We start from the raw sequence: 10,604 nt of genomic DNA, 5'->3' as shown, positions 1-10,604 counted from the left end.
GGATCTGACGCTAAAGGTGTAAAAAAAGAAGATACAGATACAGATACGAGATGCACGGTAGCCCACTCTGGTTCTTCTGTCTGCCCATTATCCTGTGATATCCGATGCTGGGCGGGTTTGATGGATGGGCTGTTTTGTGGTGAAATTGGTCCTTTTCTCGGCAGATGGCGAAACAATGCGCCCAATGGATCAATTCACTGTATGTATGTACGGTTCCTCTCGCTCGCTTGGTCTGGCAGTGGAACTCAAGATTCCGGCATCTCATCCGGGCTTGCTTTGCTTTGCGTTGCTTCGTCTGCATCAGAATCATCAAATAACAAGGTGTAGCATAATATGGAGCAATCAGGGCTGTTTCGGAAGTATGGAGTCTTTTTCATGCTTCATTCACTCTACAACACATCATTCTCACAATCTTAGTCATTCAGTCAATCAATCAATCGTCAGTCAGTCAGTCAGTGCTGTTGGTTGGCATGTGCTAACTTTTTCACACTTGCATTCGAATCTATGTCCATCTCGATCGATCGCCTCTAAGAACCAACGCTTAGAGTGATTCCTCCGTCCTTGGTACCTGGCCTGATGCCTTGGACTACGTGGCAGTCTCTGTACTCTCTACTCTGGACATATCAAAACCCTGTACCTGTCTGTGCCTGGCTATCATGCCTGACCCTGGGAAGGAAAACTTCTCTTTTGATCGGCGGGCTCGGGCCGGAGGTTGCGTTGCGCCGCGAATGGATGAGATGCGCTGTGTGTGTGTTATGCTGACTGTGTTGTGTTGTGTTGCTTGTGTTGCCGGAAACTCACCTCTTTCTATGTGACGTCGGCCCGCGCCAATCCAGGTTCGACCCTTGCTTGTTTGCTTGCTTGTTTGGTTCAAGGGACATGATAATCGTCACATCGAAAACCTTGGTCCTTGATCTTGGTTGTTTCGGCCTGCTCCGGTAGGTGTGTCAATTCCATGTACCCATCTGGATGGAGCCTGTGTAAGTCGAATTGAAGTGAGGGATAACAGCTTTAGCTCTTACAAAGAAAATGCAAGGTTACAGAGTATCCATCGTGGCTTTGCATTACTTTGCTCTGCTTTAGAGCACCCACAATGGGCTTTGGTACTGCCAAAGCACGGCATTTGCACAACTGTCGATGTTGACCAGTATCATCTCAATGTCTTGAGCAATTTGTTTTTGCTTTTTATTCCAAGCGTCTCAGCCAATCACGCTCTCAGAAAGTCCCGGGTATCATCTCGGCATTCTTTGTCTCTGCGGCTCTTCAGCATGTTTATGATCAGTCGTCATGGCAGGGTAGGCTAGGCTGATGTTTTAGAAACAACACAATAGTCTCTGTATCCTTTTCTGCTCTCTTCACATTCCAGGACCAAGTCAGCGAGCCACTTCCAATCAAAGTCTCACCAAGAGAAAAGAAAAATTTTATCTTGTTCTTGTTCAACGGCTTCCGGTTCGTCGCTTGGTCCGGGTCCCTGTCGTGTCAGCGGTTGAGGCGTGACAAAGGCAGGGCGGCTGTGATACGTGAGCATCCATGTCAGTCGTTGTGCAACGCGATACACATGCCTCTGGCCAAAAGAGGATATCGTACTGAAGTCACCAAAGAGAGGATGAATCAGCCTCTATCCGTGTAAGCAAGGGAGTTCTCAACAGCTCGTCAACGCGACATCAGACTATACCAACACCCTTCCTTATCCCTCATCTTCATCCCTGAGCTGTCTCCCAAGGTAAACTCCCTTTGTTCTGTATCTGAAGCCAGGATCAGGAAACATTCAGGTACCTCTGGTGTGGTTACACCACGTGGGATCATGCCCACCATCAGCAACTGCGGCTCAAAGGCCGAATGGACATCTCACTCACTCGTCCAATGCCAATGCCTGTGCCATTGACTACAACCACAGCCATCTCCGACATGCTGCAACTCTGTTGATGCCTTGTTTTTCATGCTGCTATGATTTGATCCGTCGGCTATTCCAACGTCAATTTGATAGGCTGTTACGTTGACACATACGTCCCCGTTTCAGATTGGGGGATCATCGTTTATGCCGAGCGAGCGGCATTTCACTTCACTTACAAGCTTCCACGTACCTCACTCAGGCTCCAACGCCAACTTTCTGACGACATTCTCCCCCCCCCCTCTCTCTCTCTGCACCGTCCAATAACGGAAGATCAGGCTATTATAGGTCAATCCGTCTTACACTGTCTCTCTTGAGTTTCCATTTGTAACGGTGGTGTTTACAGAGACCAATTGCCTTGCTGAGACTACAGAGCAGGGTCTTGTTGTGCAATGCAAAACTTGGCAATGGTGTTGCATCAGGAAAGGCGCCATGTCAATGCCATACAGCCGAGGATGAGTATCAAAGGCAAATTTGGATCCCTACGACTACATACGGCTATCTCGCCTATGGGGGAATACACGGACGGACAGGTTTCTCCCACATCTGTCTGAGACCTGAAGGATGAAGGGGTGCGACCATTTACACCCGTGGCGCCCTTTGGGCAGCCGTGTCTCTGAAATACACACAGAGACCATGTTCTACCGCGTTCGCGACTCCAAGCCATGAATTCCTCTGCACATGTTTTGCTACTGCGTAGGTGGAGGCGGTGTCTTGTTGCCCACCAAGCCGGAGCATAGGACGTCAGCCCAGAACGCCTGTCTCGTACGGTCCAGCACGGCCGTATTGACTATTCCATGCTTTTATGGCGTCTTTTCGTGCTTCTTATTCCAGTTTCCAAACTTTCAGCTAGACAAGGCGTGGCCCCCACCGCCTATGCTGGGCTGTGTGCTTATGTCTTACACAGATACAAACGTTTTCTATCACAGTGTTGTTGCTTTTTACGGAGCTTGGTATCTTTAGAAGGAGCACCGAAACATGTTATAGCCTATCAATACCCGGTCCCCAGCTGTGTTGATCTATGACAAGCCCTTACAAGCTTAGTAGAAACGAATGGTTGTTACAAAAGTGCTACAAGATTGAATGGCGAGACGCCGTGTGTTAGCAGATCATGTTGCACTTATGCGGTACTTGGGGTATACGTGATTCAGGATCTCAATCAGAGATTGATAATATATTGTGCTATATGACCATGATCAAGGCCATAGCTCCCAGGCACTGGGCACTGGCAAGATATCGTTGCCTCCGGATATGTGTATGCTCGCCTCGGTTGCCAAAAGTTGATAGATCCGTCTCACGATCCTCCCTCTAGGAACAAGCCAGGTGCATGAGGCTGGCTCAAACGATCCTGGAATGGCTGAGCTATGATCTGTTATCTTTGTGTTCATCACATCGAGATTCTGGAACTCCGAGAAACTTTGTGAAATACGAGCTTAGGCCAGGGGTTGAAAAAGAAAGTAAGCAGGGCAACATGTCTAACAATGCCTGGATCTTGGCCCTCTATTGTTGGTAGTTGCGCTCTTCCTTTCATTTTTTTTTTTCACGTTCAATAACGCCTTGTCTCCAAGCCATCATGCCGCGCACCACCTCATGTATGTGTGTATATGTACTGTATGTATGTAGGCAGGTCCCGCTCCTTGTCTCGAAGTTGTGCAACCCGAGCCGGCAGAGAGACAAGACATGCCATTAACTGGGGAGAAATCCGGTATCAGGAAGAGACCCAGGCGATTGGGTGTGTGTATTTGTTTCTCACTGATTTCTCTTATGCCTACAGCTGCTTGTGAGAAATGTCTATGCCGTACTCATGACGTGAAGTTATTAGTGTAATACCGGATCAGGTCCAACTGGAACTCGGGTGCTCTGACTAACTACCTAGGCGTGGTATGATGGAGAGATGAGACAGAGTCACAATAAACATTAGTATCTAACTCTTAGTCACGGTTATTCTCGTCAAGACTCGGACATTGTGGTCCTTTGTTAGTGTTTAGTACTTGTCTACAGTGGATAACGTTAACTTTAGCTGTGAGACAAGAGCTTTCCCCATCTCGTTCCCCCGCGTTGGAGTGGAGGGAGGATACCGAGTGCGGAGTTCGGGCTTGGACGGATGAAGACGGCATGAAAAAACACAGTCATCGAGTTTTAATGGTGTCGTTAAGTGGGAATCGCTGCATGTTGCGTTGCAAGAGGCGAATTAAGGCATCAACTATCACCATCGTCAGTCAACGAACGAGTGTCCAAGGGTCAAGTGTCTAGTCTATCCACATCAACGGCCTCATTTTGGTCTGCTTCATTCATTCACATCCAGGGTGCTCGATTCCTTCATAGGATAACTCCCTCCCAGAATCGGGCATAGAGGCATGGCAAACAGAGGGTCACTGGTCGCGAACAGACGTTTTTTCCCTTCCCAAGTTCCAAGCCTCCTCAGGTCCCGATCCTCCAAATGGTGACATTAGAGGGTCACATCCGCATTCATTATACCAGTTTAGACTTTTTCCTCTCTCATTTTGCAGGACCAAGTGCTCCAACTGGTTCAAATCTCCTGCCCCAACACACCACACGACACTAACACTAACGAGCAAACCCCAGAAATTTTACGGGGGCCGGTTATCGCGGGGATGGCTTTCGCAAGCTCCAAACCTTCAAGGGCACGGCCGTTCGTGAAGCGAGGCCATCACCATCTGGACCACTCATCATCAACGGAAGCGCCCCTGTAGCGTAGCGGGAGGCAAAAAGGCCAACAAAGTCCAAACAGAACCATATCGAAAACCCAAGCCTAAAGCATACGGTTCCTCCGTTGTGACCCTCCAGCTCAAGCTGCTATGGCCTCTAAGCCTCTCTCTCCCCTGCCCTAAGAGCACGCTAGGCTAAGACGTTATCAACGATTGTCAAAAGCTTGGCTCTTTGGATAGGAGGAGTGGACGCTTGCAGGATCTGGGAGCATCTAGAGTTTCGCCCTATTCGATATCCCGAAAGATCTTGTGGTATCCCATGTCTGACTATCTCTGTTTTTTTTTTTCTCCTCAAGGTTTTTGTTACGGAGGTCCGAGATTACTCCTAGTGTGGTTGATAGTCATGGATATAACTGAGACCATCCATCACAGCTGATGGTCTACTAGTCAATGGATGGTTCGTGGTGGTGGTGTTAAACCCGTGCCAGTTGTGGTTCATTTCTATTCGTCCGATGTTTTGAGCCCTGGTACGAAAATTCTTTCCCACAGCTTGCCTTTCGATCTAAGGTACAGCGGACAATTTGATCGGGAATAGTTTTGGGGCTTGACAGTTTACGGCGAGGTTAATAACAAACTCTACATACTTACTGATACATACCCCTGGCTGCAAATCTTTTCTTTCCTCAAAGGGATGCTCGTGGATGTTTGTTTGTTATTCACAGTGGATTCTGTCCCATGAGTCTGGTACGTATTAATTGTGAGCCAAGCCAATGGAACCTTTGGGTAGACAGCTGAGAATGAATGGCTGGCTGAAGTTGTCTTGGTTGGCTCAAGTCGGCTGAAGTCGGCTGCATACATCCACGATTGTGCCAGACATATGCCGCGATTATCCCGTCATCAAATGTAAATCGTATGTATGTCTAGGATTCACATCCAGTGAGATTCGTTTCTTCCTCTCTTGCAGGATCTCTAACACCCTGACAGGGAATAATGCCCCTAGAGATAGCAATTCACTATGTATGTACTCTGTATCTGTACTGCGCCTAAGACTGACTGCCCTGTCAGATTCTGTTCGGGTATCGGTAATGCATTGGATTGTAAGGGTTCAGGCACACACACACACACACACACACAGACAATAAGCAAACCAGGGCCAGGCACAAGAGGTGCAGTCTTCGATTTGTTTTTCAAGCCAACTTGCAGTAGCTTCACCACCTACATGGCACCATCAGATGCACTGAGCTGGCTGACGTGGACATGGCATGACCAGAAGGGAATGAAGAGCATATTCCTTTGTTTGTTCCTGTTGCGTGATGGGTCAACTAATTTGCCTATCTGGTTGATAACAACTGAACTGGAGTCTCTGCAGCTGAGCGGCGTCTCCTCTCAGCTTGACCGACACCCGCCGTCCGTGTCACTCACACTGACACGCTAAAGCACCGGCTGTTTCCAAGGGTCCAGCCGCTTCAAACAATCCTTGTTTGATGTCCATTAAACAGCATTAGTTAATCCCCTCAACGTTTCCCCGTCCCCATAAGTCGGACCGGCTCTGGTTTTTCACTCACTGAACTGGGGTTTCAAGGGCCGTTGAATGGCATCTGCACCTTAAAAAAAAAACATTCGGGGCCCGGGCATAGATTAGGTCTTCCGATTGGTGAACTGACCCTCGGACGGGATCTATCCGTAGCCGGACCGCCGGGTTGGGCGCCGGAGTACAAATTTGAACTGCGACTACAGCACGGCCAACACCAACACCAGGGCAATCGGATGGATACAGTTTTGCCTCACTTTTGTCTTCCGGCTCCTCTCTTTGCTCTACCGTAGGGGACGTGCTCAATATGTCTCCATTGGGCTTGTTGCATTTTTCTCCCAAGGACGAGACTGGCCTGAGGGTCTGTGGCCTGAGTTGTCTGTCAGTGGAAAGCATCGGCCTGAACCGGCTGGAGGAGGTCCTTGTTTGTGTCTGGAGAGGACCAATTCAACTACACACCCGGTAGACTACCCTGAATCATTGGACCAAAGTAAGGCAGCCTGTGCTTCCTCATAGATGTCCCCAAACTGTCTCGCCATATAGGGTAAGGGAACGTACTTGTCAATGAGTTGAGTGCAAAGAAAGAATCTTGTATCCAAGACGATGCTGCCGGTGTTAGTTAGCCCCTGAACAAATGTTGTAACGGCAGAAATGTTTAAAAAGATGCATCTCGGAAACTTCCATTGAATCTGGCTTCTACCTTAGTCACTCTTTGTACTACCTCTTGTATGTAATCATTGTGTTCAAATCTGATTTTCTGCTCTTGCTGTACCCTAAGTAAGTGACACACAAAAAGAAGAGAACCTTTCCTGCTTCTGAGAGTTCTTGCAAGTTGAATCCTCAAAGAAGAGCAAGGGCGAACAGACATAAGTCCCGGCAGGGTAAAAACGTAAAGGGAAGGGAGAAACAAGGAGCAGGACACCCACAGAAGGAACCAAGAGCCAGGCGCCATCAAAAGCTGCTTCTCTAATCCTAAGAAAGATCTGAGCCATTGAAAACAAACACTAACTCCATATCCACTTATTCAAATATAAGGAACAAAAACAACATGAATCCCAAACATATTACATATTCAACGAGGTCCAACTCGCATGGCCAGGAAGAGACCCCCATATTCCTCCAAAGCGTCACGCATATGGACTGCTCCCCTTACTGGTACCGTTTCTTCATCAAGAAACTTCCACCTCGTCCTTGGCCTCTCACAATCAACTGACGTCCATTTACAATAGCATCCAATCCTACAGAAGACTTGCCCCTCACGCCTGGGATAGGTGTGTATCACGAGAGGGCCCAGGGAATGACCTCTCTATTCCAACATATCGAGCCTCAAGCATTAAACACAAATATCTATGTTTGGGAACCCGGGCCTACGTATTTGTGTAAACATCGATGCACGCCAAGATCGTTTCCCGGAGACCTCGCTGCGAGCGATGGCTCGAGATGTAACGGAGACGTTTTCCAGTCATCCAGATTATCCGGAAGTTATGGAGGTCATGCTGACCATGGGCCAAAAGATCGCGATTACCGTGGGCGGAGGGATCGACCTGAAGTCGAAGGCGGACCAGCTTCCTGGCTACGTTGCCTGCTGTGAAGTTGTTTATACGGGCGTGGACGATACTAGTATCGAGCGATGGTCTGGCTGGCAGTCAAGACAGCTCACTGATCCCCGGTGACCTGGTCATGTCCCCAGACTACCTCTGTTCCCTGGAACGAGGGTTCGTGGCTCCCAAGGTACTGGGACCCCGGAAGGGCAAAGGAATGCACCACACTTTTCAGTCACTGTATGCAGTGGCGTTCTCATCAAGAACCAAGAGAACCAACATATGATGACCACGGCAGCGCGCATTGTTCGCCCAGGAGAAGTTATAGGAATGAGGGAGTTCTTCTTACAAAACAGAATTGGGTTGGCTGTAGATGAGGTCCCGGGCACAGATGTTGCTCTGATAAGGCTAGACGAGGCTATCGATTACAAGAACCAGGATGGGACCACGACATTTACGCGGCTACTGGGCGAAGAATCAGATGACGCGCTCCCATGGAACTCTATTGTCACTCTCGCTACACGCTGGCCTCCATCTACTAATGGTATAATCGTTGCAAAGTCAGTCAGAGTCGTGCGTCATCCTGCCACTACTTACTATCGAGTCTATCACTGGGTTTGGACTGGCCAGCCCGGGGATGGAAAAAGTCCGAACCCTGTGCCAAGGGACACAATGATTGGAGCTGTGGCGATCAATGAGACTGGAGTTGTGACAGGGCTGCTTTATCACAACGATCACCATTTTCGGGCAGGCTACTCTGTCATGTTGAGTGCAAATGAACTGGTGGATGCTGGTTACAGTTTAGTGACTTGAGTCCTTTGGCAAAACACATAAGGTGAAAAGTTATTTGGACAATGGGCTACTTAAGATGGGCAAAATGTTTCTCAATGTCCAGGTGGAAGGTTGAGAAGTGGTAGAGACGGTTCGATAACCCGATAGGGGAGATATCAGTCCTGTTTCATGGGCTCAGCGGGAACATGAAGGCCAACCACCAGCTAGGTTCGTTACAAAGCATCTCTATTCGCAGCGCTACCAAGATTTATTGTTTAATCCAATCATGCCAAGACAGAAATGCTATTGCAATGCTTCCATCACTCGCTGGAGACCGAGATCAAGGTACTCATCTGGGTGGGAAAATACAATTCTGAACCAGCCTGGCTTCTCGGAACCAAAGGCTTTACCCGAGGCCAGAAAGACTCTCCTTTCAATCAATTTGTCCATGACAAGATCCGTGATATCGTCAGTCTCAATCTTTAGGTGCCGTGCCTCGTAAACCTTGCCGAGATCAACCCATAAGAAGAAAGCAGCGTTTACACCGGGAGCGTAATCGATATTGTTCTTGGCTGCCCAAGCAACGACTCGGGCGTATTGAGTTGATAGCTTTCTTTGGTTCTCGGCCAAGTATGAATCGACAAAGGCGTCGTCCTCCAAAACGTTGGCAGTGATGTGGTCGGAGATGGAAGATACAGAGCTGTACAGACCAACAGCAACGATAGCAGCGTGGAGGGATGGGTTGGCCTGAGATATAATGGCCCCGACTCGGATACCATTGGCACCAAAGTCCTTGGACATGCCCCATAGAACGTGCAGCCTCTCAGGGTCAATGATGCCCGTAGTGTCGATGGAAAGAGCAGATTCGAAAGGAATAGGAGGAGGGTGTTGATCAACAGTGTTCGGCCAGACTGAGAGGGCGTAGATCTCATCGCTGACAAAGTGAACCTTGTACTTCTGACACAGCTTCATGAAGGCAATGAGAGCTTGACGGGAATAACAACGCCCCAAGGGGTTATGTGGGTGACTGATAACTAGACCGGCAACCTTGATCCCCTTGGCTTGAGAATCCAGAATGACTTCCTCGTACTTGGTCACTGCCTCTTCACAGAGAGGATCGACGTCACCAAATGCAACTGGAAGAAGCTTGGCTCCAAAACGATATGTAAGATCTGGTATAAAGGTACCATAGTAGGGCTGGCCTAGCAATATCCCATCACCAGGGTTCGCAACCGCCCACGACAAATGCTCAATGGCAGCGCTACATCCATTGGTCATGGAAATATGTGCTGGGTCAATATCGCGGAAAGGCTTCAGATGCTTGTTCAAGAACCTAGAAACGGCCTGTTTGGCTCTTTTCGTACCCGTGGTACCATCTCCATAAGTGAAAGCAGGGTTGGTCAAGGCCAAGTTATCATGAATGTGTTTTCGTAAGACATCGTGCATGAGTGTATTCTCAGCCACCCCAAGACTCACAATACCCTCAGGATTGGTCTCCTGATCGTAGAGATTGGTGATGACTTCCCACAAAGCCATCCCCTTGCAGGCCTCTTCGGCTTCGTGAGCGCGGTTTGAGAGTGCCATTGCGTTTGATGTTGGCGTGTAAGTGGAGTGAACTGTTGTATTTCGAGAAAACATATGATAATGGAACTATCCTCTATATATCGGGTGCCGAACAACTGTGGCTACCGGTCACCGACAGCCGCTTAGGACGACATTCATGAAAGCCCCGATCCTGACTATTATGTAAATTTCCTGTACTACATAAGGCGCGTAGGGCGTGGAATTTGGCAATTGAGTTATTGATACTATCTCGAGGCGTCATGATCTCGCTTGAGTCAGTTACGGTCTTAGTTCCCGCTGTGACATAGCCATATGACAGCACAAGGGCGCTAGAAACTTGGTGGAACAATGCATGTAACGACTCTTGTCAAGCGAATGATTTTTGGCTAGAGATTGATGGATCAATCTTTATTTCCGTTGTAGAATTGCTATAAACTCGAAGTCGATAAGTTGACGTTATGCCCAGGCTCAATGCCCACCAATACATACACCTAATTGCCAAGCATGTGCCACGAAGAACCAAGATCGATATCTCCAAGTGTAAAAAAGCGCCTAGTAAAAGCTGCCGATACTCAATCTACGCCAAGTTATCACGATGCAACAAGGAATCACGATGGAAGGCCCAATGGAACCAACGA

General features: G+C 48.5%; 4 protein-coding genes across 4 annotated transcripts; 3 read left to right on the top strand and 1 right to left on the bottom strand.

The window, feature by feature from the left end:
- The first annotated feature begins 99 nt into the window (after positions 1-99).
- FVEG_15559 (hypothetical protein) lies at positions 100-3,592 on the top strand. Its single transcript, XM_018904698.1, has 2 exons — positions 100-2,179; positions 2,238-3,592. The coding sequence occupies exon 1, from the start codon at positions 125-127 to the stop codon at positions 548-550; it is 426 nt and encodes a 141-aa protein (XP_018749522.1). The 5' UTR covers positions 100-124; the 3' UTR covers positions 551-2,179; positions 2,238-3,592.
- A 739-nt stretch (positions 3,593-4,331) lies between these two features.
- FVEG_04858 (hypothetical protein) lies at positions 4,332-4,457 on the top strand (the record flags this gene model as incomplete). The annotated part of the gene is made up of 1 exon (XM_018892772.1): positions 4,332-4,457. The coding sequence occupies one exon, from the start codon at positions 4,332-4,334 to the stop codon at positions 4,455-4,457; it is 126 nt and encodes a 41-aa protein (XP_018749521.1).
- Positions 4,458-7,521: 3,064 nt separating this feature from the next.
- On the top strand, positions 7,522-8,445 carry FVEG_15558 (hypothetical protein; the record flags this gene model as incomplete). The annotated part of the gene is made up of 2 exons (XM_018904697.1): positions 7,522-7,760; positions 7,782-8,445. 2 exons carry the CDS (start codon positions 7,522-7,524, stop codon positions 8,443-8,445), a joined length of 903 nt encoding a protein of 300 aa, XP_018749520.1.
- Positions 8,244-10,020, bottom strand: FVEG_04857 (hypothetical protein). The gene has a single exon (XM_018892771.1). It carries the CDS (start codon positions 9,985-9,987, stop codon positions 8,707-8,709), a length of 1,281 nt encoding a protein of 426 aa, XP_018749519.1. The 5' UTR covers positions 9,988-10,020; the 3' UTR covers positions 8,244-8,706.
- Positions 10,021-10,604: the final 584 nt, after the last annotated feature.

Source organism: Fusarium verticillioides, chromosome 4 (assembly GCF_000149555.1).
Source record: "Fusarium verticillioides 7600 chromosome 4, whole genome shotgun sequence".
In the NCBI taxonomy this organism is placed as follows: Eukaryota; Fungi; Ascomycota; class Sordariomycetes; order Hypocreales; family Nectriaceae; genus Fusarium; species Fusarium verticillioides.
Note: the sequence above shows the minus strand (reverse complement) of the source record. Positions and strands in the feature narration are given on the sequence as shown.

Coding starts and splice junctions, on each gene's coding strand:
- FVEG_15559 (XM_018904698.1), top strand. CDS start 125: ATGGGCTGTTTTGTGGTGAAATTGGTCCTTTTCTCGGCAGATGGCGAA.
- FVEG_04857 (XM_018892771.1), bottom strand. CDS start 9,987: ATGGCACTCTCAAACCGCGCTCACGAAGCCGAAGAGGCCTGCAAGGGG.